This window comes from Coffea arabica, chromosome 6c, assembly GCF_036785885.1.
Source record: "Coffea arabica cultivar ET-39 chromosome 6c, Coffea Arabica ET-39 HiFi, whole genome shotgun sequence".
In the NCBI taxonomy this organism is placed as follows: domain Eukaryota; kingdom Viridiplantae; phylum Streptophyta; class Magnoliopsida; order Gentianales; family Rubiaceae; genus Coffea; species Coffea arabica.
In genome coordinates this window covers 16,641,733-16,667,933 of record NC_092320.1, presented here as the reverse complement: position 1 = coordinate 16,667,933, position 26,201 = coordinate 16,641,733, and the positions used below count along the sequence as shown (strand labels likewise).

Below are 26,201 nucleotides of genomic sequence, written 5' to 3'. Positions count from 1 at the left end.
AAAAACAATCTAATTATATTGCACAAAATAGTACATTTGATGATTTCAATTTTTTCAACATCTACTACAGAAAAGGAAAAGGACAAGCCAAGATACATTGCAATAGCGACCAAGATGGCTTTGTTGGACCATGAAAAAATATAAAATATTCACGTTTAAGAGAATCACTTAAATGAGAAGTTAGTTAAAGATTAGGCGACGGGTCAGAAAGATATATAAAAAAAAAAAAAATTGGAGTGACGGAAAATGTTTTGGAAAAAAGTGTAGGGTGGGTTAAGTTTTGTTAACGTTTTGGGTTTTTATTAAGTTTCAAGGTTTAGGATTTATGGTTTATTATTAAAGGGTTTATGGTTTAGGGTTTGTTAAATTTGTTAACAAAGGGTTTGGGTAGTGTGGCCATTTAGTTAATAAAGGGTTTGTTAAATTTGTTAATATAGTTATCTATAAGTTACAGATTAACCGTAATCGTATCAAATATAAAAAATTACTACATGAATTGCGGTTTTTGTGTTGAAGAATTTATATAAAATGCAATTGTATAAAAAAATTAATAATGTATTCACAAAAACTAATAATTGTTTCTAAAACGCACACGCATTGGGTCCAGTTGAAATAAAGGATTCTTAAATTTAGGATAATTTTATTTTGTACAATGTTTTATGTGCATTGGCCAAGTTAGAGTCTTTTTTTTTTTTTTTGAGTCTAAACATGAAAAAAGAATGTAAAATACATTTCTCCAAATTAGAACTTGCTCACCAATAATTTTCAGCTGCAGCAATCCAGCAACTAGATGGAAGTTGGAGTTGGGAATTGCATCATTCATGCATTTCATCTAACTGGTATGGTTAAGCTACATTTGACAATTAAGATGACAAATTCGATTCATTATAGTCATGCACTTTTGTGATTTCATTTGAACCTACCGAAATAAAGAATGAAATAAGATGTACCTACTGCTACTAGTGGAAAGTAGAAACCTCCACATCTTACTTGTTAGGGAGTCAATGAATCTTTACCATGCAAGCATTGTACTGTTTAGCATTGAAGCCAATCTTGATCCCACAAGTTTTGCACATAGTGAAAGATGCAGCAAGAGGTAGGTTAACAAATGTGGTTCGTCTAATAAACATATTTTTTTTTTCAAGATTGATGGTAATTACAAAATGGCCATCTAGCGACCAACTGAGGAAGGAGGAGAGTAGCCCCTTTCCTCTACAATCCGAAGGTCCAAAGATCAACCTCAAGTTGAAATTGCTTTTATACATAGCATACCAGTGACTGAACTAGTATGGTCATTCCTCAAATGTTGCCGCATTTCTTTATCACGGAAGACAAAATCTGGACGTTGGCTCCTCCATGCCTTGCACAAGAACTATACATGTCTCGAACCACACGAGAGAAAAAGAACAAAAGAATGAATTTACCGGGACAAGAAACAAGCTCAGTCGATTTCAAGATCGGGTGCTGGCTGCCTTTATGCCGAATGCTGTGTATATCAGATCTGCAGACACTCAGAAACAGGAAGAGCTTCACTGTGGAGCATCTTAGCATCCAATTTAATCCACTTTTTAGAGTATCGCGGACGCCTTGATTGATTCGATTAATATACATAATACCTTCTCTTCTCAGCATCCAGCAGCTTTTAAAAAGTGATCATATGGGCTTGATGCTGGTAGCTTGAAAGACTGAGGACGATGTTGGTATTCAGATGCACACAACAAGGGTACAACTGGTGGTTTGCTTGCCATCCCAAAAGTATCCATGTCCAAGAATGGATTTGTTACCTGCAAAAGTTATGCAAAAAATATTAAGCAATTTACAGTAAAACAGTCCCTTGTAAGATCTTGCAGTGAGTGTGTGGGACAAGATCAGGAGCCTGTTCACACTGGTTTTGCTTTGCATTAATGTTGTTTAGGTTGGACTTTGTGAGGCATATCAAGTCATGCAGCACAATGCTGGACCCATTTCAATGTTAGTTGTCACATACAAAAATAAGAGCAAGCTTGTCAAATGCTGATATGTTAAGACAGTCTTATCATCTCGCTTATGTAGTCAAATTTGCAGCCCATTGCTAGATTGCCGAAGAACACATGGATTTGTAATGCTGAAAGCGAAATAAATACGAATAGACAAAAAAAAAAACCATTCTTTTTGCATATGAAGATAAAGTACTGTTGGACAAACTGCCTGAGCACATTAAACTTGCAATGCTTTAATGGTCGACGATATCAACCAAAAATTAAAAGATAACATCAAAACATGTATATCTGTATGGGCTATAAAGACCAGAAAGGGAGTTGATTACCTAAAAATCAACTTTAAAGTCAGAAATTGACTTCAACTTAAATATCAAAAAAGTAAAAAAAAAAAAAGACCAGAAAAGATGCTGGTCCAGATAACAATATTGAACTCCGGAACCTTCATTTAATTAGTAGATAACATCCACCAGTTAATGCGAAAAAGGAAATGTACAGATCATGTGACCCAGCCCTATTCATATATGAATAGGCAAATGACACCATAGGCCAGAAGAGTAGATTTATAGTCAGATTATCACACCAACCAATGAACAGGCAAATGAAATCAATCTATGCTGCACCAGAGAAGATGAAAAAGAAATTACCAGTTTTAAACTTATATCAGTATGTACATGCGAAACCATTCCTCTATCATTTTCATCAGAGTGCTGAGAAACTCTGATCAACAAACTTTCCTGTCTCTGTTGGTTGTTCATCAAGTAGGACATTTTCTGCTGCTTTCCCATCAGGAGTGCCTCACAGTGATGGGCCATTTCCTTATAAGGGACGTCAGATGCTGTGCTCACTGATAGTCTTCCCACTTGATGTGCAGTTTCCAACACCTGTTCGCATTTATCAGAAAAGGTTTTAGGTTTTAGTGAAGAATATAACCATAAATCACAACATTTTTTCTGTTTATATCCAATTAGCTTTCCTTGTCTGAGATTAGGCACCCAATACAGCTCTCTTTATTCTATTTCTTAATGAAATAAAAGAACTTCTAGGCCAAGGAGTAAAAGATTTAACATGACATTTAAGCAACTTGATGAAATTAAATCCAATCCTTAGGAAACAGGCTAAGGAATAGAAGATTTAAAATGACATTTAAGAAGCTTGATGAAATTAAATCCAATGCTTAGGTAACTGTTACTCTGATGCATTCCAAAACTAGCAAGACATAAATATAATGGGGTATAAAAACCTTGTCTGTATGTTGGCGGTGGGTGGGTGTGTGCGGGATTAGCTTGTCAGTAAACATTAGAAGGTGTTCCAGAAACATGATCTGCTTCTAATATTTTCCAAATTAAACCCAGGCACGCAAACGTGCATAAACATATTCACGTTTACCACTTGCATGAGGTCAGTAAATGTGGATATGCATTGAAGGAGGATCCAGAAAAAATTTACTAAGCACATTATGAGACATTAGAATCATGTTGATCTTACAGTGAAACATCAAGGAGACACCGGCAAAGGGTGTCCGGAGTAGAAGAGTTTTTTCCTTACACCAGCAACTTGTCAGTAAAACATTATGGAGACACCAAAAGTTATTAGGTTATTAGGGTAATCTCATTTTATATACAGCAAGATAAACATGTTCACAAGCCCGGCTCATCAGTTTATTCCTAATAATATTCAAGACAAATTGTCAGCTTGAGTTTCATACAATCAAATTCCATATTTTGTGTCAATCACTGAAAAAACTTTGGACATTGACACCAATAACCCATCTGGTTTAAATGCTTCCGCAGATGGAAACTAAAAGCTTAGTCTGCCGGCTGTGGTCCTTATAAACAACAAAAAGCACTAGAGGAACAGCAGATTTAGTTGACATATTCCTCAGATACAACATAAAAAGATAAAATTGACATGCCAGGTTAAAATCCCCTAGTTGTATTTTTACTATTCATAAAATGATAGCTCTCAGCTGAAGTACATGCAAAAGAAACTTACAGATTCCAAAAGCTGATTGACACTCAATAGGTCAGGAATTTCAATAGCTAATTCTGGATTTTGTTTTGAAATGATTTCAGATGTATCTGAAACAGGATCATCTTCTAATGTGAAAATTGGACCAGCCTGCACAATCAGAAACAAAGGCATGTTAAAAACTTGACATATTAAACATTCAGATTCCCATTAATAACCACTACCTTCTCCTGATTTTCATCATTTTTCTCATTAGACTGATGTGCATTTTCTGAAGTTTCAGTAAGAAACTGGGATCCCAGTGGACAAACATAGTCAGGCAAAAAGTTACTCAGCAACAGCTCTCTTATGTTGGAAACCTCTCCCTGCAAAAGACAGAATTATGGTAAAATTGTCTCATTAATTAGAAAATAAAGGAAATTCATTGATTCAAAAGAATTTAAGTGGACATTTACATCTAGCAAATTGTCCAAACTCTTCACTATAATGGAAACCATGTGTTCCCTGGTCTGATCCTTTGTAATTTCAATCTCCGAAAGACATTTCATAGCAGAACTGTCATCTTCCTTGGATCCATAATCGACATTCCCAAGCCTGGATCCAGTATCTACTACCTGTAACTTCGAGTCTCCAACTAAGGACAGAAATGGATCAATCTGCAACAATAGTTAAGGCATTTGTCACCTTTTGCTCATGAAATTTGCAATTAAGATTAACTTTTATGGGTAGTGGAACCAGATAAATGCCTTTCAACATATTTTATCATTTTGATTCATTATTAGAGTATGAGATTAATTTCAACTTTGAGACCCATCAATAGAGAAACAGGGCAACCTGCAGATACGAAGAAGATCGAATTAGCAGTAAGTCACATACCACTTTCTTTGAAAATACAGCCTTGGCATATTCTATCATTTTGATTCATTATTAGAGTATGAGATTAATTTCAAATTTGAGACCCATCAATAGAGAAACAGGGCAACATGCAGATACGAAGAATATCTAATTAGCAGTAAGTCACATACCACTTTCTTTGAAAATACAGCCTTGGCACATGGAACAAGGGGAATAATGCTGTAAGCTTTTGATGAAAAAACAATCATAGAGGTTGCCAAAACAAAAAGAGATCTGCGTCTTGATGGTGGCACAGGCCCTGCAAACATAATGGATGAAACCTGAGCTTAACTTTGGATGTCAAATTTTCTCAAAGCAACATATCAAGTTCAAAAGACATGAGCAACCTACACTGGTGTTCATATTTTCAACACCATGAATTTCAATACACGTTCAATCAACTTAGACCATTGCAATAATTAAATTGTTAAGAGTGTTGTGTACTATACAGAATGGAAAGGTTATGATGGTTATACATAATTATCAGTTACCATCCATCAAAGTTAGAAGATCTCAGACAAACTAGTATAGTTAATTCCAAATGAATTTTATGCGTGACTAGAGCTATTAATTCAGTAGAGCTTGAAACCCAAATTTTCTACCATTCCAGTCATTCAAATGATACAACTTTCTCAGCTAATTCAGAAAACACTTGATTTGGCCCCAGTGTGAGTAACTTCCAGAAGAATTAATGTAAAAATGGCAAATGCATGTTTGATATTCTATTTGTGTTCTAGTGCAGTTGAGGTAGTCAGTATCCCGACTTCCTATACACCACAACAGTAATCTCAAAAAAGTGGTTTAGAAAATTCAATCCTTTCCTACTTAGTCAACAGATGTGGGTACATTTAAGCTTGCAGGTTTACCTCCTTGAGCCAGAGAATAGTGACGCAATGAGAACGCGAGTTGAAAGCTTTGAACTAGATGGTCTCGAGATGAATTCTGCAAGAAACATCAAGTGGAATAAGATATGTAACTCAAAGCTGAACACCAATAACCAGCAAATTCTGCAAGAATTTATTTTGTTGCATTTTGAATAGTTAGTAGCATAAATAACTGCCAAAACAAAAAGCATCCCATTACAGATGTGTAGCTACATGTAAAGTTAAAACAAGGGTGAGCCATGCTGAAATGAGGATGGGCAATTGGCCCGTTAACTTTGAAAAATTCCTAAAGTTGGCTTGAAAAACATTAAAAATTTTAATTTTGTCTTACATTTACACCCCTGATATTTCTCAAATTTCCTTTTGACCTTTACATAGTAATTATATTTATCCCCTACTTTAAACATGAACACATTCAAAATGATAAATAAGACATTAGTTGAAAACAAAATAAGTATTTTAGAACTTTCGGTACATAAAAATTAATGAATGATCTTCATCTAAGTTCATTTTCCAGGAAAGATAGTTGTCTACTGCACAAATCATTGATCATATCATTGCTTCACATTATTTTTGTCTGTGAAACTCTTTATAGTTTAGAAAATGTTGAAACAACCATCGTACTAGTTATCATATTTCCTATACTATTATTTATTGCATAGTTAGATTTTTCCTTTGGTGATAATGTATGTGCACTGAAGCAGTCACCTTCTTTACCTTGGAGTCCTAGTTCTCCCAGTGGTTAAAGAAAGATTAATTTCAAAATCTATTATGTCTCTTCCATTGTTACCTATTAAGGATAAGCATGATTTAAAAAGCATTATTGGCATTTCTCCTTGGAGGCAATATTGTTGTCCAAACATGTGAAACAAAGGAAGTAGAGAGACTCACTAATTGAAGAAATCAAAATGTGAAATCAGGCTACTAGTAAAAATATGAGTAGTAAAGTTCAATGTTTAAGATGGAAAAAATTGAAAAGGAATTCTCTTTCCAAGAGCAATGCTTAAAAATTTGTAAATATAAATAAAGAGGCAGAGCCAGAATCTGTTGGATCCAGTCTAACTTGCAACAACTCTGAGGAAACCGTGGTGTCATATACAAACTTTAAATCAGATCTGTTATATTGCAAATCATCATAGCATTGAGGATTAATGTATTCCTGTAATTTCACCATATTAATTATACCAGATTAAATGAGAGAGAAAATAATATAAGAAAGAAGTGTCCAGAGTCTGTTAATTCAACAAGAAAAACTTGAGAGACCACTGTTCTCCAGAAGTTGGAAGTGAATAATTAATGGCAACATCCGAACAAAGGGGAAAGGAGAACTCATTTTAAAAGTACAAAGCAAAGCAAGCTACTTAAGTTACAGAAGCTAACAGAAGTGTGAATCAGGTTGAGGCAAGGACACAGTCATTGGTGTTACTTTAAGTTGAACAGAACTTACAGGATAGAAATTGTATGAGAAAAACATTTATTTTTCGAAGTATAAAAATATCATAATGAATACAATAAAATCAAAACCAACAGGCCAAAGGAAAGAAATTACCTTGGCACGAGAGAACAACAAAACTAGGCAATATGTGTGAGCAATAGCTTCATAGTTTTCAGGCATATTTGCAGGAGATATGGACTGTGCCCATATTGATGAAAGCAACAGACTGATCTGGTGGCTACTTAAACGAAGAGAAATAGGGTCCTGAAATACAAAGGAGGATGTAAGTCATAGTACTTGATGAACCAAATACATTGATTTGTCTATGGATAAAGAGAGTCACTTCTCAAATTAACACTAAAGCTACTATGCAAATGAGCTATTGGCATAAGGGGATCCAATTTCAGTTTCCCAAATATAAATAAAGAGTGTGTGACTCAACATATCTCATGCAGTAAAGAACTTAGAAAGCTAGCAAATACTGGGCCTTCCAACTTGAATTGAAGAGAAAAACAGAGGAAATAAAAGCCTAGGTTAACCATGCTGCAAAAGATTAAGATGTCCAGAATAATTAGATAGGAAAAATATCTGATAGGCTAACCACTGATGTCTTGTTTTTGGAATCTGCATCTGCAGGTGGATTTTTGAAGCTATAGGCTCTACTATATGTTGATCTAATTCTGCTTAGCATGCCTTCGTTGACTCTACTTTGTACTTCATCACCAGTAGGCTTCTCCTTGACCTCCTGAACCACACTTTCTCGTGAAGAGCTTCTGGTTTTCAGCTTTTCAAAAAGAGCAGCTGAAGACGAAAAAACAGAAACAGTTCTTGAAAGTGTTCTTTGAAGATCTGTAGGCTTCTTTGACTCAGGCTCTGCCGAGCCTGTGTACGGGCAAACTGAAGATGGCACAAGCACTACTGAAAAGATTCGGTGGGCTCCAACCCGTGTTTCATGATCTGGATGAACCATGGCAGGGAGTAACTGATGAAATAGAGACTCAGGAAATGCCTGAGGAGAAAAAAATAAAAGAATGGAGCTTTGTGTAAAATAAAATAAGAAAAAGAAGACATATAATTTTGATTTTGAAGAGACTCTGCCTTATATTTTCCTTACTTTATTTTGGTAAGACGAATTTGGCATTGTAGCTACAACTTGTGCTGTCCGATAAACTGCTGCAATAGTAGTTCTTGCTATGACTGTAATGGTTGAGATGTTTTCTAACATGACAGCCATGGCATCAAGGATAGGGCCTGCATCACCAACCTGTTTTACAGATGTAGGAAACAAACGTTAAACTTTGGAAAGTCCAGCTCAACGACAAAACTCAATTGAGCTTTTTTCATTGAAAATCTCCATTAAGTTAGAATTGAATTCAGCAAAAAATTGTGAGCATATTCACACTATGAGCGTCAGTGTGGCGCTTCTCTCACAAATCATAAGCTATTTTTGCAAAGAAACAAATCTTTTAACAGTTGAATATCTGTAGTGAGTGATACTTATCCATTATTGATGGCAGTCTCACCTTGCATGATAACTGTACAAGGCACTCATCTACTGCCTCTCTAAATTCTCTGTTCCACTTGATTAAGTCAGCGCCCAGATTTGCATCATCAAGTGAATAATGTATGCTTTTTCTAAGATGCCTCATAATATCAGTTACTGCCCCAATAATAGCTACTGAACCCAGAGTCTTTGTGTCTTGAGCAAGGGAGGTGGCAACCTTAACAATGTCAAGCTGCATATCAGGTTGTTTAAGAACATTTTTATGATCAAGATGCTTGACTAATATCGAGAGGAGAAAGTGTGTATTCTGCCCTGTGTTATAAAAATACAGAAAAAAGTGCTCATTAATGTCTTTTTAGCCACGGGTAAGTGATAATTGATCTGAACAATGGTTAAAAATAAACATTAGTACCTGAACCATCCATTATTAGCTGCATGTCCTTTAAAACAGGAAAAGCAATCCCATATCCAGATTCCCATAGATTTCCATTATCAAAATAGCGAAATAAAGACTCAAGAACACGTCGCATTGTTGTAGCCTCCTTGCCTATCTTGGCCATGTTATGAAGGCACACCCGAGACCAAAAGCAGGGATCCTGTGCATCTTCCCTATATAAAAAGGCAAACCAGCACAGTGAGGATACCGTGAAAAACAGAAAATATCCACCATAATTAAGAAAATTATCAGAAAGAGAGTAAGTTCAGCCAGAGTTTGTCATCTGAAAGATATACATTGGGACATTTGCTATGCCTTTGTCATTCACAATCATCCGCCAAGACGGAACCTTTGTCAGAAGGTCCGGTGAAGGCGAAACATGGCCCTCACCCTTACGTACTTCTTGCACCCACTTATTCTGGTTAGGGTCCTGCAGCTCCTCCTTACATGGTGCTCCATAATTTTCCAAGACAACTGAAACAATCTGATTACTAAAAGTTGTTAGTGTATCTATTGCAGATTAAAATAGTAAAATGTCCAGCTCCAACTTTACAGTAAAAAGTTTAGTAAACTGGATCAGGCAATACAGAAGATACAATTCACATAACAATTTGACTTCATATTAGCTGCAAATTGGCGAATTCTGTAATATAAATGTTGTTTCCATGGTTGAAAACACATAACCTAACTGCAAAAAAGAAAACATGGGTAGCTAGCTTTCAGGAGAATGATGGCCTCTCATAGTAGAAGGAGAATGATGGAGCTAGCTTTCAGGAGAATGATGGCCTCTCATAGTAGAAGGAGAATGATGGCCTCACATACACTTCTAATTTCACACACCATTGGTGAAATCCAAAGCAAGATTGAAGTAGGACTCTCATAGTAGCCCTTTTTTTTTTTTTTCTTGGGAAGAGCCTTACTAAACTAGTGAACTAGTGGATGCAAATTAATCTTTGTAAAGCTAAAATTATTAAATTGCCTCTTCCATTCATATTGATAAATCACCCAATTTTCTAAAGGAAGTTTTGTATGTAGCAGTGCTTGTTAAACATAATAAAAATACCCAAAGCCCTCTGAAGTTTATAGGTATATGCCAAGCATCAGTTAATGGATACTCATACCTTAAGATACGTAAAGTAACAAAAATGTCACATCAGATTAAGCTTTCTGAAAAGTTAAAATGTGTGATTTCTGATTTAACTTACTGGTGCTCTTATTTAATCTGTGGAATGAGGAGGCAAATAAGCACAAACTAATTTTCTTGCTTTATTTTGTAAACATAAACAAAAAAATTGTAAAACTTATTTTAGGGGCATAAGATAGTATGTTATACTCTCAACAACCATGAGAGCTAGAAGAATTGAAAACCTGACAGTCAACAATTCTGAGTGAGTGAGTGAGTGAGAGACAGAGGTAAGAAGTATGTCAGAAGAATCTGCTTACATTGTCAAACTCTGCTGAAATATGGCAATATTCACCCATGAACCAGACCTGTACAACAACAAATGATGTGACAAGGTAGACAATAGAACTTAGATGCAGATATTAAGCTTTGGGTGTTCATCAGAACTTACAAATATGCATGTACATAAAAATGTTAGTTCTCAGAAAAATTTGGGCAGGATCTGCTTTCCTACATGGGACTCCTTCATTTCAAGTAACTTTATAAGGCATAAATTAATATTCTGATGATGTCAAGTGTTTGAAATAGACAATGTACAAGTGAATTGGAACCTGATCACATGAAAACTATCATATCATCTAGGGATTGGCTAAACACAAATGTAACTTACAAACCAAGTTAAAGTTTTTATACCTAATAAATTTTAAGTTAGTCCTTGAGAACTTTTCTTGTTCCTTTAGACTATGTTAAATAATTATATCTCCAATCCATGATTTAATCTTGTGATCTCAAACAACCAAGTAGATTTCAAACTGCAAGAGTTAACAATTAATGAATATGGAGAAGTAATTTGTGAGAGGTATATTAATCATGAAGAAAGAGAAAATGAAAATTGCTGAGTATTCTCTGTATATTTGGTAGACATATTTATCTACCCAAAGAGTGCACAGGCTGCTGCTCTACCACTGTCTAGAACACCATCAATTTTCTATGAACACCTGCTACAAGGGTAATAAACACTTAATGCTGGTCAGAATAGATGGCTCATTTGAATTGTTGAGGCAATCAAATGCAAGAACTCTTATTTCCATGAATATTATCTGCCTCTTCCAAAGTAACTTGAGGTTATTGTTCCCAGAAATATTTTTACAAAAGCCCATACATGTGGAATGCTATGACTGTCAGTTGAAAGCTGAATTAGCAACATAATGGATATATCAATAGAATACCAGGGCGGCAAGTGATTGGAGCCCAGCTGCACGGAGATGCTTTGCTCTCTCATCATCTCCAACTTCTTGAGCAAATTGACAAAGCTTAGGAATGAACCCTTCTAAGTTAAACATGTAAGTCCCATCTTTCTGTCAAAAAGAGCAAAAAATTATGCAAATTTTATTAGGCCAAAAGATACTTGGCATGAGTCATCCAATAATCGTCGTGATAACAAAAGCTTACTCATAAAAAAAAAAACAACCTGGTTATTTACAAAATCAAAGAGAGACTGGCATCCTGTGATCAGTATGTCATCCTGGCGTGTCTGCTCCAGCAGAGTGTGAATTATGCTTAATAAACTATTTGCAAAAAGAGGCCTGTCAAAAGATTACATATTCATAAATTGAAGCTTTTCTTTAAATTCAGCAAACATAAATAGCTCAAAGCATCTTTCTTCTATAATTTTTTTTTCTGGCAGGGGAGGGTTGGGATTTAAGAAGCGGGGAGGGGGCAAAAGGATTTGAACCCAGGACCTCTAAATCCTGAAGAATAGACCAAGTTTCTTCATAAGCTATACTCATAGCTCATGTATTAAGCCAAAACTAAACTGTAGCATAGACAATGGAAATTTAAAAAAGGGAAAAAAAAGCCTCAAATAATATGAAACAAAGTGATTCTTGTAATCATGGTATAATTTTATAGAAGGCATTATCAAAAATAAAACACTCAAGAAAGAGCAATCTGATAAGATATTCTAACTTCTGGAGGTGAATATCTGATATCTAGCAAAATAAATATCTTGTCTTCCCCCTCCCCCCCTCAGTTCTTACACGCTCCTTTCTCCAGTTATCACCCACTGCCCAGGTTTTACTTGCAATCACGTGAAATATCCTTCATGTTTCACCTGCTCAGATGACAAGAATGCCTCTAGAACAACTAAGATTAATATACTATAACAGAACACAATTGAGACAATAGAGATTATTCAGATGAACGACATGAAGCACTCCACTATGACTTTAAAGTTGAAATAACAGCATGCATGAAACTTGCAGATTATTAAGGGAATTAGCTATAGATGCAGGTGAATTAAAGGACCAGAATAATTGTTAGCCAAATTGACAATGTTTTGCATGAATGTAAATGCAAAAAGTTTCATGCTTTAGGTTCAAGTTAAGTAAAACATCATTGAATCCCTGTCCAACTTAACAATGAGAAGTTCAGTGCAATTTTAGATGCAGCAATTCTACATACAGAAAGAATGAACACTAACTTAGATCAAGGCAAATTACAAGGGAACAACTCTTCAACAGGAAATGAACAGGTTTATCAATCACCATAGAGAAATATTACAAGGACAAACCCGTAAAAGTAAAAGTGTACAAATTACTTACATTTGCTCCTTGCAGGAAATCAATAACTTCCTGTATATAGACATGACTATTTTCACAGACCGAAAATTCTCGTTTCTTATTTCCTTGTAACATCTTTGCTCGAGCGAAGTTGTTATCTGGTCATAAGAGATCAAACAACTAATTTCAAAATTTGTGCTATTCTATAGAGACCTATACTTGAATTTGAGAACTTCTTCTGAATGCAGAAAGTAATCTATAACCAGCTTTTTCCTAAAAAGATATAGACTAAGTTGGTAGGAATTAGCTGTAATTAGTCTAAGAATACAGCTATGTAATTAGTCTAAGACAGCTGCTGTAATTAGTCCAAGAACACAGCTATTAGTCTAAGATAGCTGCTGTAATTAGTCTAAGAACACAGCTGTATATAGTCTGTAATTACAGACTATATACAGCTGTACATGGCTGACCATTTAACCTAGTTACTTGTATAAATAGATCAATGAAATATATGAAAAATAGACTTTCAGCATAATAAATAACTGACTACACAAAGGAGTGGTCTATTTGAGACATCATCCAAGATTAACATGTTTGCTAAGTAAATCTCACAAGAATCAATAGCTCAGATACCAGTCACCAACTCTTCTGACAAAACAAGAAGGAACTTTTGCTAGAAAAGAAGAAGAAAGAGCAATTGAACAATGATGAGTTTCATGGAAACCTATGATGGGTTGGCATAGGATCTTGACATGAACTGATTCCCCTCGATAAGATGTCAAAGTCAAAGTACAATGAGTACAAGAAGCCTTTTGCATTTGTCCTCCTCATGGAGATTTATGATGAATTGGTTTAGATGGGAACACAAGCGACCTATTACCTACTAAATTGTTTTGCTGTTTAACAACCAGAATTAAGTTGTATGTTTGACCTTTCCTAAACTCTTTAGTAAACAGTAAAATCCTGAGAGAGGTTTGTGATGATGATGATTGCATTAGCTTCTAACCATAGCTAATTCATTTTTTGCTACCAAAAAACATGAGAGGTGAAATGCAATCAATTTATGAGATTGACTAGAATGAATAGATCAATGTACTAGTCCTAACACATATGAATTGTTGTTAAGTCAACAAAACTGCATATATCACCTCAAATCACTATACAAAGTAGTAGTACCTTAGGGATGCGCAAAGGATTTTTTGCTGCATACTCACACAGTTTGCTAATCTTCCGCTCATTTGGTTCTTCTTCCTGAAAAGTAACAGGAGATAAATTTCCTATGCTCATAAGTTATGTAGCTATTTATCTATGTCAAAGTAGCACTTCAAATTTAACTACATCATGCAAGGAGAAAAAAAATAACAAAATCACATTTCAGCAACAGTTATGCGAAAGGGGAGATATACTTAGCTGATCTTCTACAAACATACACACACACACCATTGGTAATCATTAAATCACAGCGCTAATGCACCAATCTCAAACGCAGCACAGAATTAATGTTGCAGAAGTCAAGATTAGGCACTCAACATCATGGAATTAATCTGATGCAGTAAGATAAGATCTACAGAGCTCACCTGGGACCGCGGGAATATATCTGAGATCAACTTCTTGTATCTTTTAACAGGTTGGCGAGACCTAGCCCGCATCGCTGGGCAAAAGAAACAAAGGCTGCCACATGCTGGCAATACTTGCCTTGAGATTACACCAGAAACAACACTCATTATTAGATCCTAAATGGAGCTCTTTCCAGATCAAAAGAACGAAATTGTCTTCCAAAATTCCTGTTTCCCCACAATGTGAATGCTTTCTTTCCCTTCTTTATCGTGAACCAAATTTCAATATTCTTCAAAACCCAAACAAGGATTCCAGAAGGGAAATCAAAGCAAAGCTCTTTCTGCAGGAACAAATGAGGGTACTTTCAAGAAAATTCTGGTACCAGCCTACATCGCATTATCAAGAAAATTGAAGGCCAACTTACATCAAAACCTCAAAAAAAAAAAAAAAAAAAAAAAATCAAACAAAAGTGTTCCTTCCAAATTATCCCAAAAACCAATCTAAGCTCCTTCAATTCCTCAAGAAACTAAGATCAAACAGGCATCAAGATAATTAAAACGTGACAATAGTTATAACGAGAAAGCTTAAAAGGGTCCAAAAATTTTTACCTCCAGATCAATTCCAGAAAAGAGCAGACAAGAAGGCTGGTAGCCCATCAAAGATTTTCAACAATGTACCGAATCTCCAGCATTCTTTCAGTCCCCCTATAACCCGAAACTTGTGTCCTTCTCTTTCTATAACTGCCTTCCATTTTTTCCTTCCTTCCTTCCCTTTTTTTTCTCTCTCTTACAAACTAATTTATGAGATTTTCTTTTTTACATATGTATTTAGCTATTGATCTTTATAAAATACGTCCGGCCGGACAATTAATCATTGGAAACATTGAAAATTGGGTACATGTTATCTTGTATAATGACAAACGTGGGACGCCTAGCATAATAACATGGAATGTTTTAATCCGAATTTTTTTTAAATTAGAGCCGTTGAAACAGCTGGATGTATGAAGCAATGCAACAGCATATTGAGAATTAGCAGAATTATTTTTTATTCCGGAAAGGTCCTTTGACCGTTGCTGTTAACTGACTTTCGAAATGCAGTCCTTTTTTTGTTTCGTTCTGAATAGAAACTCTTTATAAAAAAGGAAACATAAGTTGGTCAGTGCAATTTGGTCCCTGAACTATCACCAACTTGCAGTTCGACCCCTGAGCCATTTATCGTAAACTAGAGTACCCTATAGAGTTCATGCCTTCAATTTGTGGAACATTTGCATAAATAACTCTGAAAATCAATCGCTTAAAATTAAAATTTATCATTTGTTAGAAATTCATATTTTATGTATTAAAGCATGATAATTAATGGTCTAGTGAATAATTCCAATTTAGAAGAGATATATATTGCAATTAACTGAAAATAGAAATAAAAGAGATCGTTGTTTGACATTTGTGAGTTTAATTTTTCCAATTGGCTGAGGAATTCTAGTTCTAGGTTCCAACTTCCGACCAAGGTTTTCTTCTTTTTGATTCGTTATCGGTCCAATAAAGAATCTATAATTAATGTAAGAATTAATCTTTTTAACACTAATTAATATTGTATACATGAGCAATTATAGATGCATGTTACATATGTAAAATTTAAAATTCAAATTCAAATTGAAATTAATATTCATGCATCCAACCCATATATAGGACTAGTGTATGCATTGTGATTGTGAGTAAAGGAAAAATTAATCTTTATGTTAATTACATGGTATTTTGTTAAGGGTTGATTCTAATAAACCTCCTCACAAACTGCCTCTTCCTCACATTGTCCCTTTGGGTTGAATTTCGACTTGGATTTGGCATGTGTAACGTTTATGATTCTGTGAGTTGGCTAACCTACGTGCCCTCCCCATGCTGTATAAGGGTTTTACAAAAAAGTTTTAAACGAATTCTTGAACTAATAAAATAAATTAAGACGTAATGTGAATATTACAGTTATTGTAAAAAACTTTTGAAATTATGAAAGATAGAGAGCGCATTTACTTAAAAATTATATTTTGTTATACATTTTGCAATTATAAAAAAAGGTACGTACAAAAAATAGTAGCCATAAGCTAATAATTAGAAAAATTAAATGCAATTACGATTAACCAAAAAGCTGCTCAAAATTAGAATTTATAGCAATATTGGGAATAGTTAAATTATTTTGAAAAAATTTTCATCATTGAAATTAAATTAAATTCCTATTAACCAAAAGTTGCATAAAAGTAGAATTTGTAGTGATATAGGGATTAACTAGGTTTTTTTTTTTTTTTTTTGAAAAATCCTTCATTGAGAGTGAGTAATGGAAAAAAAAATTTGGTAATTAAGAATCTGGTGTTAATTTGGTCAACTTCCAAAACCATATGTGTTACACACACTAAATTTAGCCTGAAGAAATTGGGCTATGCGATCCAATTATGTGCCTAATTGGAAAAATTACAATAATACAAAATTTGAATAGATTCAATTAAAACTTCAAGGAGGCGACGATGTGAGTAAGAAGCATTTTCTGAAGGAGTTTATAAGAATTAACCCTTTTTTATTATGTGCACTGAAAGGCATAAATCTTTGATTTGCATCCCTTTCTCTTAATCTCCTTTCGCTTTAGCATATTCAAATGGGTTCCCATTTCACATTGTGATCACTATTACAATTCTCTATTACATTATATCAATTTCACACTGACAATTAAAAGCAAAATGGTCACAATTAATTCATTGAAAAGTTAGAATAATCTCACTCCCTACGTGGTGTGGTTGCTTTGATTTCTCCATCGGTCATCCGCAGTTCCGTGATCATAATAGGTCAAATTTACTCTCTATCAATCGTACTAGGTTTTTCCTTTGTGGAAGGTATCTATATCCGTACGAGGGATTGCATTGCATGCCATCTTCTACTGAAAATATAGGCATCGGATGAAGTCGACATCCTTCGCAGCTGTCTATCTTTTTGAGCTACCTTCCTAGGTTCTTATCTTTTAAAGAAGCCTTACGAAAATGCGCTGCCTCTGATCGATCAAGAGTTCTTATTTCCGCTTCCTTGTTACACTTGGTTTGCTGCATGCGAAGACCGCACCGCGCTAATATGTACTGTATTTCAACCATTCCAAACTACCGTTTATTTCTTATCCTTTCATCCGCGGTGGATAATCACGTCCACAAGTACACTTCTCTTTCGGTTTTCCTCTTTATAAAAACTACAAGTATACTTCTGACATTCTTCTCCATTTGAGAATATGTTTCTGTATCATCCCTGGCTTGATTTATTGCTTTTCAACCGGACAATGGGTTCTTGGTTACTAACTGTGGTCTATTTTTGCTTTGTAATTAAAGGATCAAGTGATTTACACATCTTACTGCATCATGACCCTTCTATTTTTTTTTTCTTCAAAATTTCCTCGTATATAAAACATACGCCTCAATTTGTTCACTGTATTTTCAACATTGTCGTCATGTTTTCATTCAAAAGTACAAAATTCGGCTTTTGTTTAAAGCATTCATTCTTGTTCACAATCCACCATGATTTTTGCTATGAAGGGGAAAAGGAGAACACTAATAATAATAATAACAACATTGCCTATCAGATAACAACATACATATAAAAGCAGAAGTAGTAATAATGGCATTATTAGTTCAGAAAAAAAATAATATGATTAATTGGAAAAGAATGATACAGAGAAGCGTATGGAGAAATGCTTCTGGATCTAATACTTTTTTTTTTTTTTTTTTGGAAATCCGGAACATGCCCTGACCCCATCGCTTTAGACCCGAGTCGGTACACCAAATCGGAGGGAAACGCTGCAGCCCCACACAACGTTTTTCCGAGCGAGTCACAGGGTGCTCCAGGGAGTAGTTTCGATTTAAAGACCTTTTGTGTCCCAAAGAACTGCTGTTACCACTGGACCAACCCTGTGGGGGCTTCTGGATATAATACTTTCTTAGACCAAATGCCCTATGTGTATTGGGCAATCATTTTGTTTGGATATCACATTTTTGTAAAAAATTATTTGTTTGCATTATAAACACGATTTTTAATTAATATTTTATCTTTCTAATCACCTTTTCATCTCACATGCATCACATCATAAAAAGTGTTACAATAAATATTCTAAATAATATTTCAAATAATCTCCTATCCAAACACACTTAGATTACGCATTTCGCAAACCCCACATCATGGCTCCGCTGATTTTCTAAAAGTGCGTAATGATACTTAGGCTTTAAATGAAAAGGAAAAAAAATGCCATATATGGAAAGTAAAGGATTACAAAATTAAGAAAAAGGAAAATGAAACTAATTTTGTGTGTATTTGTAACTAGAAAAACTTAGAACATTAAAACTACTCAAGTAATTACGTGTAAAGATAGAAACCTCACAAAATGAGAGAGGTCGGAAGAGTCCGGAGTTGTATAAAGAGGCTATTCTTGTTTAATTATATTTAATTTTTTGATTCTAGATAATCAATTTTTAAAAAAATTTTCATTTGTTTTGAATCTAAAATTTAGACATTTTTTAAGAACAAAATAAAAATAAAATCTTGAATTTTTTTTTTCTTGATAATTATTTTTATAAGGAAAAATGGCCAATTTCGTCCCCAAATTTTTTGTTAGTGCCGATTTAGTCCATAACTTTTATTTCTGACTAATTTGATACTTGAACTTATTTCGCAGTTTCAATTAAGGACCTCTGTGGTGGCACCACTACCTAAAACTAATCTGGCTTCTAATTGACTAATTAAACAGGGATATTATCACGAGACCGTAATAAAACAAGTAAACCGTATAAAAAATCACCAAATGAAACTTTTAAAGCGTGTAAAAAATCACCATGTAAAACTTTTTAAAGTTTAATATTGTGATTTTTTTTTTACACAATTTACTTGATTTATTATAATCCCATGAGTGATGTTCCCAAAATACCATTATTTAGTTGGTCAATTAAGAACTAGATTAGTTTTAGGTGGTGAAGCCGCCATTGAAGTCCTTAATTGGAACTGCAAAATAAGTTCACATATCAGATTGGTTAGGAATAAAAATTAGGGACTAAATCAGCGCTAGTGAAAAGTTTGGAGATGAAATTGGCTATTTTCCCTTTTTATAATCAAGTCTTACAAAGTTTCACGGCAAATAGGAACAGGCCAGAAGTGCCCATCGTAAGTAATTCATTTTCATCTGTATCAATGTTTTGTTTCTTAATCCAAATCAAAGAGGCAATCTTGCCATTTGTGCTGGACCACCTTCACAGTTCAGCCCCTGTCTGCATCTAGCCGTTGATTCCCTCGAAAGTCATGAAATGAGGGCTTAAAGTACAATCCTAAGCTGTTGGTAAATGACCAGATAGGTTTCTAAACTGTGAAAGAATTTATAAACTCATCAAGGATCTTATGTGAATAGAGATACTGATTTAAAAAAAAGTTTGTGAAGCAAATTCCACATTCTATTTGATCCATAAATGTAGTTTATGGGGTTTTCTAATCATATTTTTGTAGCCATATATCTTAGATGTCTATTGTTAAGGTATTGGTGAATTGAATCAATTGATTTGTGAATAAACTCATGATGACTAAGACTAAATCAACTTGCATAAATTTAGGCCTCCATTAAACAAATTAAAAGTTGGGTGACCAAATACGATTATGATGAAAATTCAGGATTTCTAATGTAATTAATCTAAACCCAAATGGAAACATTTATGGCAACATCAATATCAACAAATTACAACTCTCTAATATTATAAATTGGCATCAAATGGTGGGACAAATACTAGTAGCATGTGGTAAGGCCAAAAAACTCAAACATAGTGAGATTTGTTTTTATGACCTTTAAATTATGGGGTGGGTCTCACCCTTAGCTGTATTAGAACAGAGCCTCATTGGCAGCCCTAAATGCTTGGTTTGAATATAGAGAAATTTTTATGGGAAAGTGAAGTGTATAAAGTGAGGTAATGGGAAATGACAATTATTTTTGACACATAAGAAATTTCAGATTTGGTTTCTTCGATCTATTGAATCTCTTAAATCTCACCAAAAAAAAATTTTTTTTCAAAGAAAGGGTTTGAACTCTATCAGTGCAAAAGGCAATAAAATTATACAATCATTTATACTATCCAATATCCAATTTTTTTTCCTCGTTCTTCAAAAGCAATATCCCGCTTGATTTTTGGAATTTTTATTAAAATTATTTTCAGCGAGGAGATGGTGAAATTTAAGGAGCAAGAAAAGGGAAAGGAAGACTTCAACCCAACATCTCCGAATCCATCCTAAGACCTTGATTCTTGGAATTTCGTATGAATATACTGCTAAAGGTAGAGGATAGATCATACCAATATAGAATCCAGTAATCTAAGTTTTAGCGCATATAAGCTAGTTCATTGCCGTCCAAACTATCATATGACAAAAGAAATTATGAAAATGTTAGTGCAGTTCCAGCTTCCATGGACTGGAGAAAGAAGGGTGCGGTCACAGGGATTAAGGACCAAGGCCAATGTGGTAAGCTAGAATAGACATCATTTTTCGAATTACTCACGCACCATTAAACATTTCAGCAGTTTCCCTAGCTAACCCTCTTGAACATGAATATTAGGTTGTTGCTGGGCATTTTCAGCAGTCGCAGCCATGGAAGGAATCCATCAGCTGAAAACTGGTAAGCTGATCTCGTTGTCTGAGCAAGAACTTGTTGACTGCGACACTGCTGGGGAAGATGAAGGCTGCAATGGAGGCCTCATGGACGATGCATTCACCTTCATTATTAACAACAACGGCCTTACTACTGAAGCTAATTACCCGTACCAAGCCGTTGATGGAACTTGCAATAGCAACAAGGAGGCTAATCATGCTGCAAAGATCACCGGATATGAAGATGTCCCTGCAAACAATGAGGCTGCACTTTTGAAGGCTGTGGCCAATCAACCTGTTTCAGTTGCCATTGATGCTAGTGGCAATGGCTTCCAATTCTATTCAAGCGGCGTTTTCGCTGGTGATTGTGGGACTGAATTAGACCACGGTGTGACAGCCGTTGGGTACGGTACAAGCTCTGATGGAACCAAATATTGGTTGGTTAAGAATTCTTGGGGAACTGGCTGGGGTGAGAAGGGATACATCCTGATGCAAAGAGATATTGAAGCTAAAGAAGGCCTCTGTGGCATTGCGATGCAAGCTTCTTACCCTACTTCTTAATTACAGCTCAATTAATTGGTGAAACGATTGATGAAGCTACCCTTGTACAAGAGCTATGCTTTGTCTGTAGACAACAGCTCTGTGTGTTCTGATATTGTAATTGATTGCAGTATATATATGTAGACAACAGCTCTGTGCAAACATTTACCATTTCTACACATACAGAATTAATAATTTCAAGGGTAATTTAGTGAATTGATTGCTTCCCCAGCCTCCTATTTTTAAGAGCTTAATGTAGAAATTTTAATTTCGTTAGCAACTACCAAATAAATAAGTAAATAAAATACAAGAAACCCTCGCCATAAATATTTTCAAAGTGTAAAACCATTTTTTGTGAAAAATATTGTTACAAGTGATTATAATTTAATTACCGGCAAACATATAGGGTGTACCTTAAACACTAATTAATTTAAATAAAACCATAAGAGGCAGCAAAAGTGTTTGCCTACTTTCGAAATTGACATCAAGTCAAACCCAAGGAAGGCAATTAACATGAAAAAAAAAAAACTTGAATTTGGCTTGAAAGTAGCACTTAAACCAAATTGATAAGATTAGAGCCAAGATGACACTTTCAAAAGTTGAGGATTAACTAAGAACACGAGGAACTTAATTTCAAGGACAACTAATGGCATCATTTATAGAAGTGTAAACGAGTCTACTCAACCCAAACACTTCAGTGTTTAATTTTGTTTATTTATTTTAGGAAAGTTTGTCAAATTGGTCCCTAATATTTTCACAAAAAACTTTTTTACTTCCTAACATTTAAAATCAGTCAGAATCGTCCCTAACATATAAATTATGATTCATTTTGGTTCTAATGCTCATATTTGCTCATTTTCTAGACTTAAAATAGCACGTCTCTTTCACGTGGGCATATTTTTAAGGGCAAAACCAAAAAACATACTTCATTCCGGATTGAAAGCAAAAGTACCCCTTTTTACCTTTTCCCCTAAAATTATAGTAAAAAAAACCCTTGTTTTCACTAAAAGAAGTGCGCACTAAGTGAACTACGTTCAAGTTTTTTCCAACATAAATAAAATACAAAAGCACTTGGACCAGGGGCTTTTCTTCATTTAACTAACTGCATTTCATATTTACTTATTTCCATATTCTAGGAAGCACGAACTTGTTTATCTGCTTACCTGGAAGGATGATGACAGACTTCTCTTTGGCCAGCTTAAAGCAGAAGTCCATGTCGTCACTAATGTCTTTCAGTAAGGACAGATTAAGTTTCACCTACATTCTCCAAGGAAATAAAATCAACTGAAAAAGATGCAAATTTCTATTGCCTAGGTTGCAGGCTTTACAAATTTGTCAATCACTTACCATTAGAGCCATTGATCCTTCAGCTTTAGAAGGGCAACTAATGCAGGGTATCTCCTCTATCTTTTTGTAACAAATTTCTGCACTCTGCTTGAGCATATTAATGGTCTTGCCAAAAAAAGCCTCCTTGGTTGAAAGTTAGGTACTTCACTCTCTGCGTGACATTTTGCTGTCCTAGCCCTTGCAAGTCGGCCATAGTAGCCGCCGTCGCACTTGCATGTTTCAGTGGTGGAGCCACGTGTAGTAGTTAAGGGAGAACAATTGCACCCCCTCAATTTTGAGAAAATTATGTTTTAAGCTTAGAAAGTTCAGAAATTTCTAATATCGTTCCTTATTTGCCCATTCTAAAATTTAAAAATTCTCTTTCCTATCGTACATAACCTGGCTCCCAAAATAATTAAAAAATTATAATCATTACCGTTCATAAGGGTGTTAGACCTGCCAAAAATTAAACATAGATGTTAATTTTCACTACAAATTTTAAGCACAATTTAAATTAAAAAGCTTATGTACCATAGGAAAGCATGAAGTTTTAAGATGGACATATTTATTGGTTTTAAACTCCACTATTATCGGACAACCGTTTGTGCCGATTTGTGCATTTTCCAACAGCGCGTAACATTTTTTGCACATCGCATAACTTTTTTTACACATGAAATAACTTTAGAACAATTTTTTGTGGGCCCCACACATGACGTGAAAATCGAGTTATATGCTGTAATTTGAATCGCACAAAAGTTTGAGGCCACATCGTGACCGTGAACTTTCAGAAACGGTTGTCAGAGACAACCGTTCCTGCCCCATTTCCACTATTATCGTGCTATCGGAAGTTGACGCCCTAACTCTAGGGTCCTGGCTCCACCATTGGCATGTTCCAAACGGAACTCTAATAGAGGCTTTATCAACTCCGCAGAAATTGCTGCATGGGACATGAATTTCGAGATCTTCGTCGTTACACTACAGTTAATTACTTGAGGGCTCGGTCTTTACTCTTTACAGGTCTTTAACAGCCCGCAACTTCTGCTGTCCTAATCCATACACAAATTGCGGCGGCACTTGCATGTTCGGCGGGGAAGATTGAACTCCGAACCAAACTTCATCAACTTCTTCTGCAAGACTTGCCGCATAGACTTCATTGGCGAATCAGCTTCTTGGTTTACACTACCGGAGGTCTTGAACAGCCTTCAATTTTTGTCCTTACCCTTGCCAATCGCTGAGCACATGAATGTTCCACGCGGAAGAATGAACTCCGACAGTTTATCAACTTCTCCGACTAGACTTGCTGCGTAGACTTTGATGGCATCTTCTTGTTTAACACTAAGTTTACTTGATGTCGTGATATTTACAGGTCTACAGCAGCTGCCAATTTCTGCTGTTCTAGATACCAATAGTGGGGAACTTGCAGGTTCCCGCCGGGAAGAATGATCTCCGAGAGTTTATCAAATTCTTCGACTGGACTCGCTGCATAGACTCCAATGGCGAATCTTCTTGGTTACGCACAACGTTTACCTGAGGTCTTGTGTCTTTATAGGCCCTGGACACCCATCAATTTAATCAGGCAAACCGGAAGATTATTTTCTGATCTACAAATTTGAGCAATGCCTGATGGTATAGAATTAATTTAGAAACCTGCAATTGTTATGCTTGCTTTTCTTAGGTTATTTCTGGTAATTATTTCAATTTGACCTAATCATTGCTAAAAATTTTGACTAAATTACAGGCCTCTTCTTTGGAAAATTTATGATAATATACATCAAGGCCTACCTGCACATGCTTTTATTTATTTCGATAGCAAGTTTAGTTTCACTTCAATGATCACCAACTAAAGTGATTCACCAGCTAAACTAAAGTGATTCTGGGATGTGCTGTTGCACCACTAGCAGCATATTACAAAATTAGAATGGAAGCGCAATGTGTCCAAAAATTAGAGTTTAAAGTTGCAACGTGAATTTAAATAATGAGTTAGGGGTACAAAGTGAAATTTGATCAACTGACTAATCAGTGCGTAGTGCCTACGAAATAATCCCTAAACAATGTTAACAATTTGACTAAAATATGATCACCCTGAAAGTATATGCAAGAATGTGTCCAAAATCGAAATGAGGATGCAAATTGAGAATCAATCATAGGTCTAAAATGAAATTAGTCCATAGAAAACTTAAAAGATGGATGGTTTAATCAAAATATCACTGTAAAACAGTTTTTTAAGTTCCCGTGCCTAATTTTAGTTAATGTATCTGTCATAATGCTTCATTAATTTAGCCAGAAAGATGAACTGCCCTTTTTTTAACGTTCTTCTGGATCGGTCGACTTTTAGTTCAATATATTCTTCTGCTTAGACAAATACTTCCTACGTCTGCCCCAAAACCAACGCTCACGCATGCCAACCGATCTTCTGATTGCCCGTCAATCTTGGGCATAATTTTCCCAGAGTTTCTAGGACCAAAATGATGGGAATTCAGTCATAATTAACTCACCTTTCCGAACTGAAATCTATAAATAGCTAGCTGGTATTCTGAAGGGAAGCAGTGTGGCTTCCCATTAACATCTTTTGCACCATAATTTATTGGCTTTATACTCTCAGATTCTTTCATTCACTTGTTTCTTTGAGCTCTTAATCAAACAATGGCTTGGACATTCAATTCTATGCTGATTACTGCCGCATTCTTACTGCTGGCGATGTTGGCTTCTCAGGCTACCGCCCGGAGCTTGTATGAAGCCTCATTGACTGAAAAGCACGAGCAGTGGATGGTTGAACACGGACGGGTTTACAAGGATGAGGCAGAGAAGGCAAAGCGATTCAAGATTTTCAAGGAAACTGTGGAGTACATTGAGGCCTTCAACAAGGCTGGGAACAAGTCTTACGTGTTGGGCATTAACCGATTTGCTGACCTGACAAACGAAGAGTTCCTATCAGCCAGCACTGGGTACAACTACAAACCAAGGAAAGACGTATCTCAAGGAACTTCATTCAGGTATGCAGATGTCAGTGACGCTCCGCCTTCCACGGACTGGAGACAGAAAGGTGCTGTCACTGGAGTCAAGGACCAGGCAGCTTGTGGTAAGTCCTGGGGAACTAGCTGGGGTGAGGATGGGTACATGCGCCTTCAGAGAGACACTGGTGCTCCAGAAGGCCTTTGTGGCATCGCCAGCCAGGCTTCTTATCCCACTGCTTAGAATAGTTTAAATGTTGAAATAATTGCTGGTGCTTCATTAATTAGAAAGCAATTCTGCTTTTTCTATATATCACGGTCTGATGTTATAAGCATGAAACTAGCATCTTGTCTTGTGATGCAGTGCCTTTTATTACGTATCTCATATAGCCTTTATCAGCTTAACATGTA

The 26,201-nt window shown here is 35.4% G+C and overlaps 3 protein-coding genes across 5 annotated transcripts; 2 read left to right on the top strand and 1 right to left on the bottom strand.

Annotated features, from left to right (window-relative positions):
* Nucleotides 1-1,114: 1,114 nt before the first annotated feature.
* LOC113693926 (protein SEMI-ROLLED LEAF 2-like) lies at nucleotides 1,115-15,264 on the bottom strand. Of its 3 annotated transcripts, none has more exons than XM_027212715.2 (20): nucleotides 14,950-15,264; nucleotides 14,362-14,727; nucleotides 13,961-14,035; nucleotides 12,827-12,942; nucleotides 11,695-11,809; nucleotides 11,453-11,581; nucleotides 10,544-10,591; nucleotides 9,397-9,584; nucleotides 9,077-9,273; nucleotides 8,684-8,976; nucleotides 8,275-8,424; nucleotides 7,762-8,169; nucleotides 7,275-7,424; nucleotides 5,708-5,783; nucleotides 4,973-5,100; nucleotides 4,403-4,603; nucleotides 4,172-4,312; nucleotides 3,972-4,097; nucleotides 2,624-2,860; nucleotides 1,115-1,784 (listed from the first exon to the last, which is right to left on the bottom strand). In XM_027212715.2, the coding sequence occupies exons 2-20, from the start codon at nucleotides 14,506-14,508 to the stop codon at nucleotides 1,626-1,628; spliced, it is 3,084 nt and encodes a 1,027-aa protein (XP_027068516.1). In that variant the 5' UTR covers nucleotides 14,509-14,727; nucleotides 14,950-15,264; the 3' UTR covers nucleotides 1,115-1,625. The 3 variants fall into 3 exon arrangements, with proteins under 3 accessions (XP_027068516.1, XP_071909248.1, XP_027068517.1); XM_072053147.1 differs by having other exon boundaries at nucleotides 11,695-11,791; XM_027212716.2 differs by having other exon boundaries at nucleotides 14,362-14,681.
* Nucleotides 15,265-20,188: 4,924 nt separating this feature from the next.
* LOC113693060 (senescence-specific cysteine protease SAG39-like) lies at nucleotides 20,189-21,534 on the top strand. Its single transcript, XM_027211643.1, has 3 exons — nucleotides 20,189-20,193; nucleotides 20,726-20,847; nucleotides 20,942-21,534. Exons 1-3 carry the CDS (start codon nucleotides 20,189-20,191, stop codon nucleotides 21,532-21,534), a joined length of 720 nt encoding a protein of 239 aa, XP_027067444.1.
* A 3,948-nt stretch (nucleotides 21,535-25,482) lies between these two features.
* On the top strand, nucleotides 25,483-26,034 carry LOC140008643 (senescence-specific cysteine protease SAG39-like). Its single transcript, XM_072053479.1, has one exon. The coding sequence runs from the start codon at nucleotides 25,483-25,485 to the stop codon at nucleotides 26,032-26,034; it is 552 nt and encodes a 183-aa protein (XP_071909580.1).
* Nucleotides 26,035-26,201: the final 167 nt, after the last annotated feature.

What these genes read in the sequence shown, in the direction of transcription:
- LOC113693926 (XM_027212715.2), bottom strand. Translation starts at nt 14,508, where the DNA reads ATGAGTGTTGTTTCTGGTGTAATCTCAAGGCAAGTATTGCCAGCATGT. An exon ending in TTGATTTTGTAAATAACCAG is followed by an intron (nt 11,582 to 11,694) that starts GTTGTTTTTTTT and finishes TCTTTTTGACAG; the next exon opens with AAAGATGGGACTTACATGTT. An exon ending in TTTCAGCAGAGTTTGACAAT is followed by an intron (nt 9,585 to 10,543) that starts GTAAGCAGATTC and finishes TTTAGTAATCAG; the next exon opens with ATTGTTTCAGTTGTCTTGGA.
- LOC113693060 (XM_027211643.1), top strand. An exon ending in TAAGGACCAAGGCCAATGTG is followed by an intron (nt 20,848 to 20,941) that starts GTAAGCTAGAAT and finishes CATGAATATTAG; the next exon opens with GTTGTTGCTGGGCATTTTCA.
- LOC140008643 (XM_072053479.1), top strand. Translation starts at nt 25,483, where the DNA reads ATGGCTTGGACATTCAATTCTATGCTGATTACTGCCGCATTCTTACTG.